The sequence below is a fragment of the Papio anubis genome, chromosome 5 (assembly GCF_008728515.1).
Source record: "Papio anubis isolate 15944 chromosome 5, Panubis1.0, whole genome shotgun sequence".
NCBI classification, from domain to species: domain Eukaryota; kingdom Metazoa; phylum Chordata; class Mammalia; order Primates; family Cercopithecidae; genus Papio; species Papio anubis.
In genome coordinates, this window is record NC_044980.1 from 170,246,063 (window position 1) to 170,252,062 (window position 6,000).

General features: G+C 51.6%; 1 protein-coding gene across 15 annotated transcripts in view; it reads right to left on the minus strand.

Annotated features, from left to right (window-relative positions):
* FAM193B (family with sequence similarity 193 member B) overlaps positions 1-4,369 on the minus strand; it is a 35,572-nt gene extending 31,203 nt beyond the window's left edge. For 4 of the 15 annotated variants that reach the window (XM_031666643.1, XM_031666642.1, XM_031666639.1 and 1 more), the window contains exon 1: positions 2,973-4,035. Coding sequence is in view for 5 of the 15 variants with exons in the window: in XM_031666646.1 (XP_031522506.1) it covers positions 4,058-4,267 (210 nt within the window). In the remaining 10 variants the exon portion in view is untranslated. Of the gene's footprint in view, positions 1-2,972; positions 4,036-4,057 lie in introns of those variants that run through there. The other 11 variants (XM_031666637.1, XM_031666636.1, XM_021940020.2 and 8 more) reach the window with 8 other exon arrangements.
* Between the last annotated feature and the right edge of the window lie 1,631 nt (positions 4,370-6,000).

The window sequence follows — 6,000 nt, forward strand, 5'->3', positions numbered from 1 at the left end:
AAAGGTCTTTTGACATTTTTACTGAGTGAGTCTCTACTGGCTTACAAAGAAGAACTAGAGGTGGCAGGGATCCCCTCAGTATCATTTTCTCCTACTGACAATGGAAGTTGTGCAGACTGGGCAGGCAGTGATTCTAAGGGGGAGGTCCCCAAAAATAGGAACTGTCTTATCCATCTGTGCACCCCAAATAAAGGTCCTGGCACAGAGGTTGTTTTGATATCTGCTGAGTGAACTAAACATAATGAGATGGTTTTATTAAAGATACTGACTAATCAATTTCTTGAGGGAGCAGTGGGAGAATCGGATCTCTAGAGTCCCTTTAAACTAGACTGGGCAAAGGCCCAGAGGACGATGTGGAGGGGAACAAGAGGTGGACAAGGGTAGGATGAGCTCACCTCTCCTCACCAACTGCTGGTTTACATCCTAGCAAGTCTCCTGGGTGCTTACTGAGTGTACCTGGATTACAAACCGAGTGGTCCAAGAGAGACGAAAGACAGCTAGCAGAACTAATAGGCCAGAACACTCAGGCTTTGTATGGCCACCTGGCACAGCTCCTGCCACCTCTCTTAGGTGAGGCGCCTCTGTGTACTAGCTGCTACATAGGTTGCTTCTCTTGTGAACTATTATTTATTTATTTTTGTTTAAGAAGAAGGAGATGGGGTTTCCCTCTGTCCCCCAGGCTGCGGTGCAGTGGCGTGCACTTGAAGTCCTGGGTAACTTGAACTTCTGGGTTCAAGCAATCCTCCCGCCTCAGCATCCCAAGTAGCTGAGATTATAGGTATGCACCCATGCCCAGCTAAGTTTTGGTTTCATTTTTTTTGTAGAACCAGAGAGCTCACTATGTCACCAAGGCTGGTCTCAAACTTCTGGCCTCAAGGGATCCTCCTGCCTCAGCCTCCCAAAGTGCTGGGATTACAGGCGTGAGCCACCAAGGCCTCTTGTGAAGTTCCTGATGGGGTCAGAGAGAAGCAACTTGCGGAGTCACAAAGCTAGGAGGCTAAGCTGGGAATTCAATCCAAGTCTCTAAACACCACTCCCCACTGCCTCCCACAATTGCTTTTTCAGTTGTTCCTTGTTTGTTTGTTTTTTCCTTTGCTAATAAGGTAGTAACTGTTTCAGCCTTCTTGTGCTGTAAACAAGGATTTGGGTTGTTAGGAAACAGATCAGTGTGGTTTAGTGGCCTGAAACAATTGAGAGTTAAGCCATTTGGGATCCCAGTTAAACTCAAGGTCCTGCTTTAAATGTGTACAGGTTATGCAAATGAGTGAAGGGGCCTGGGAAGAACCAGAAGAGGCCTAAGGAGCACACGTTGTCTAAAAGGGCCAAATGCTACTCAGAGACTACTGATTACTGCCTTGTGGAAAAGTGGACCCAGCATCACCATATCTTTAGTTTAAAAAGAGTCCCAAATCCAAATGTGTGGGAAACCTTTTGATCTTTAAAATATGGTCTCAAATGAAAATACAAACAGAAACAAAACAATGTGTGAGCTGGGGCATTCCAACAAGCCTGTGGACTGGGAGTGGTCTTATTTGCCACCTTGGGATTCAGTTTGGTGTATGACACTGAGTTTCATCTTCCTTATCCACTCTGTATATGTAAGACAGGGCTATGAGTGGCAGTGAGAGCCAGAGAACCTCAACAAAGACACGCTTGCAGGCAGAGCAATGACTGAACCCTACCTTTCTACTAGGTGCTTTGCACCAGGGCACAAAAGCCTGCTTCCAGACCCCATCCCTGGTCAAAGTGGGGCATAATCAGAACCGAATTTACCAGTTTGTTTCCCTTCTTTGGGGCTGTAGTTTAAAAAAAAAAAATAAAGACTTGTTAAAAATCCCCCAAACTACCTAAGAGTCCTTTTCTTTTCTTTTGTCTAACACCTACAGCTGGAGTCATTTGGGCAAATGTTTAGTTGCTCTGAGTTTCTGTTTCTTCATCTGAAAAATGGGGTAATAATATTTATATCCTCCAGTTTGTTGATCAACATTTGTTAACCACCAGGCACAGGGGTACAATGGTGACTGACATGGCTCCTGAACTCACAGAGTTCACAAATAAAAACAGATAATCAAATCAATGGTCAATTCATCATATGTGTGCTAAATGCTGCGGAGAAATACAGTGGAGGGGGGAAGATTATAAGTAAGGTATGTAAAGTGCCCGGCACAAATAAATGAATCAGTAGGTCAAGCAGTGGAGTAGATAAGAACATGGTAGGAAACTAGATGTCAAAGCAATTGATGAAGCTTAGAGCTCTTGGCAAAGTTATATCCTCAATAAAAACTGAATGGTTGGGCCATCATCCAAGCTTTCTGGCATCTCTATGTGGCAGGGACCCTAAAGTATTCTATGGTCTGCTGAATGAGAAGAGAAGACAACAGCTTCCCGGCTCTCCCTTCTCCCACTCTCCCTTTTTGGGTAACAGCACTCCCAGGGGGGTCCCAGAGTAGGCTGGTGGGGGAAGCAGCCTCAGGGTTGGCAGCTAGACCCAGTAAGGGTTGGGGGTCCCACCTGCGCAGTCTCCTATGGAAGCAGTGTCAGCCTAGGATAGGAGATGGGGATGGGGATGAAGGTGGAGCTTCTGACACTCAATAAGTGGTGACATTTTCATTAATTAAAAACCTTATTGTGATCTGAGACACAAGGAAATCAGCATGAAAACTGGGTTACAATAAGCACGGGTTCTGGACTGATTCATTTTCTCTCTCATTCACCTAGTTATTTTTACTCTGTGTTAGCAAGGCCCTGGGCCAGGCGTGGAGGATCAGAGATAGATGGCATGGCCTGTGTCCCTGCGGAGTTCACAGTCCAGGGCAGGCAACAGACATATCAACAGAACGTTTCATCACAGAAAGGGGAGTGCTACCAGAGGGAGGCACAGAGGGCTGTGGGCACAGAGAGGGCACCTGACGCAACTGGGGAGGTCAGGGGAGGCTTTGTAGGAAGGTACCCCAAATGGCAACCCCACTCACATGCACAATTCCAGAGATTCTACTAGAAGGCTGTCAAGAGCCATGCCTTCTGGCTGCACCAGCCTCCCAGAGTCCCCTGCTGCCCGATGCAGTGTCTGCAGAGCCAAACGCATCTTCCGCCACGCCTCATCCTCATCCGGCGCCGCATCCGACCCTCCAAGACTCCTGCAGGAGCCTGCCTTCCTGGGCAGGCTCAGCCAAAAGACCAACTCAAAACTCTTTTGTCAGAGCAAGCTTAGGGAGAGCCACCCAGCCCCGAGTGCCACAACCCTCCCAGAGCAACCGTGGCCCATGTCACCCCCGCCTCTCAGTGAACGTTGGCAGGGTACCCCCCATTATCTCCTTTGCTCAGAAGAAAGTGACCTTCTTCCAGGTGGCAAGCTGGAAGCTTTGGAGAATCCTCCTACTGTTCACTCTCAGCAGGAGTCTCCAAACCCGGGATCTCAGGGTCGGGGTGGGCCGCCTTGCGGGGCAGGGGAAGGGAGAAAGGGCAGGTTCTGCTGGGTTTCCACCTCAGTGCAGAAACCCCACCAAAAACTCTTCCGGCCAGCCTGGCTGTCTGCTCCGACTGCTCTGCTGGGTATGGCGAGGAGGTGCCAGGAGACACAGCTGCTGAGGGGCCGCGGCTGCAGGCGGTGCAGGGGACGGAGTGGAGCCGTTCCCGAGGGGAGAGGGAAGAGGCTGCAGCCGTCCAGTCCCAGAGCCCCGAGATGGCCTGTGGCTGAGGGAGCAGGTGGGCCCAGGGGGAGGTGGCGGGCCGAGAGAGGAGCTGCGGCCTCGGGATCACAGCCCAGTCCCAGTGTGGGTGTACGGCCGGACGTTAGTCTCTGCTCCAGGCCGGAGGCGGCGGGGAGAGGGGAGCAGCTTCAGCCTAGTCGCAGGAGCGCGGACCGAGCCTCGGCTTCGGGGAGAGGGGTCCAGCCTCCATTCCCGCCCCGGGGGAGAAAGCTTCGGCGCCGGACCCGGGGGAAGGCTGCTGCCCCAGCCGCGGCAGGATGGCCCATCCCCAACCCCGCCCCACTCCCGCTCCCGCTCGGGGGAGGTGAAAGCGCCCGGGCCGCCGAAGTCGCCTCGCTCGCTCCTACCTGCGGGCCGGGCACCAGGTTGGGTTCGTCGTCCTCCCTGGAGCCGTCGCGATCGGGCTCCGCCGGCGCCTCCGGGGGGCCTGCACCCGCTCCCGCCTCCAGGCTTGGCGGCGGCGGGGGCTCGGGCGCCTGGGGCTTCTGCGGCCCCGCGGCCCGAGCCCGCTCGCGCCTACCCGCGCCGCCGCTCGGCCTGCTCCGCCTCCGAGTCATGCTGCCGCTCGCGCCGCTCCCTCGCTCCACACGCCGCGCCGCCGCCGCCGCCGCTACCGCTCCCCTCACAGGACAACAGCCAATATGGCGGCGCCCGGCTCCCCCCTCCGCCTGCTGCCAGCAGGTCAGAGGGCACGCGGAGTCCGCGCCGCCGCACTAGCCCCCGAGGCCGCCTGCGCCATTTTGAATAAGGTCACCACCCGGAGTTCCGTGGGAGAAAAGCCTGGTGGGGAGACGCCCTTCCCCCCTACGCGGGACAGGAAGGATGCTACCTGCTGGAGGAACGCGTGTAACGCAGTGGTAATCGCGGTGCAGCACCCTAGCACTTAATAATTGCCTGTTAAATGGATGAGTGAATTAATTTCTATAGTGTTACAATAATACTTTCACACCCGTCGTCTGACTCCTTCCAACAGCACAGCAAGGCAGATACGGATCATTCCCATTTTGCAGGGGAGAAATACTGAGGCAACATAAAGGCTTGCAAAAGGCTGCTGTACATCATTTTGTTGGAACTGCTGGGCTCGTGGACGGCCTGAGTTGAAAGGGACGGTCTTTATTTGCAACATACGGTCTACTGGGAGTCCAGCGTTCTGTGCTTGGGGCATGGGACTCAGATCCGACTCCTTGTTCTAGAGTCTGATGGAGAAGGTAGACACGTCGGTACATAGTTACAACCGGTGTGATAACGATGAGACGACTAGGTGTTTCCAAAAAAATAGTATATGCAGGAGAGGATTTTGGAATGGTACACAAAGGAGAATTTTTAAAACTTAATAATTATGTATTTAATTGTTAAAAATGGGATTTCCCCCCTCTTTTATTTTTGTGAATATACTGTATAATACATGCACATGGCACAGATTTTTAAAAAAGTTGTGAGTGAAGTCTGTCTCATGCCTGGGCTATGTACTCTGAAACTGTGGTTATATGGAGAGTTGCTATTGGTATCAAGAAGGGCAGAATCCTGACATTGGCTTCCTAACCCATGGGGCAAGGGCTATTTTGAAAGGAAGAGCTACATGGAAGGCCCTAGAGCTCTCCTTAACTACCAAGAAAATAAATCAAAAATAATACCTTATCTTACCCAGGGATTAATATCACTCTCAAAGATTTGAAAGATGTAGAGTGAGTCCCATCACATCACCATTACCTCTTCAGTTTGTCCAGAATAGGAGAGAGATGGCCTTGAAGAACAACAGAGCATTATGATAAACTTACTTATTCTGGTAAGAACCCCAACTTCAGGCGCTCTTCCAGATGTGGTCCTTCTTGGGAGAGATCAGCACATTTGTTGGCCTCTAATAGGCAGCAAGAGGTCTGGTCAATGGTTATTCTTCTGTACCAAACACAAGGATTCCCTTGCATTGATCTGGCAGAGGCAGCAGTAAACCCTCACTGTCTGGCTTCAGGGTATGTCACTCTCTGGACCCAGCCACTTAGTTTACAGGGATTTTTTTTTTTTTTTGTGACAGAGCCTCACTCTATCTCCCAGGCTGGAGTGCAGTGAGTGGTGCAATCTCAGGTCACTGCAACCTCTGCCTCCTGGGTTCAAGGGATTCTTGTGCCTCAGCCTCAAGAGTAGCTGGGATTTGAGGCGCATGCTACCACGCCCCCTAATTTTTTGTATTTTTAGTAGAGAAAGGGTTTTGCCATGTTGCCCTGGCTGGTCTCGAATTCTTGACCTTGGGTGATCCGCCTGCCTCAGCCTCCCAAAGTGCCAGGATTACAGG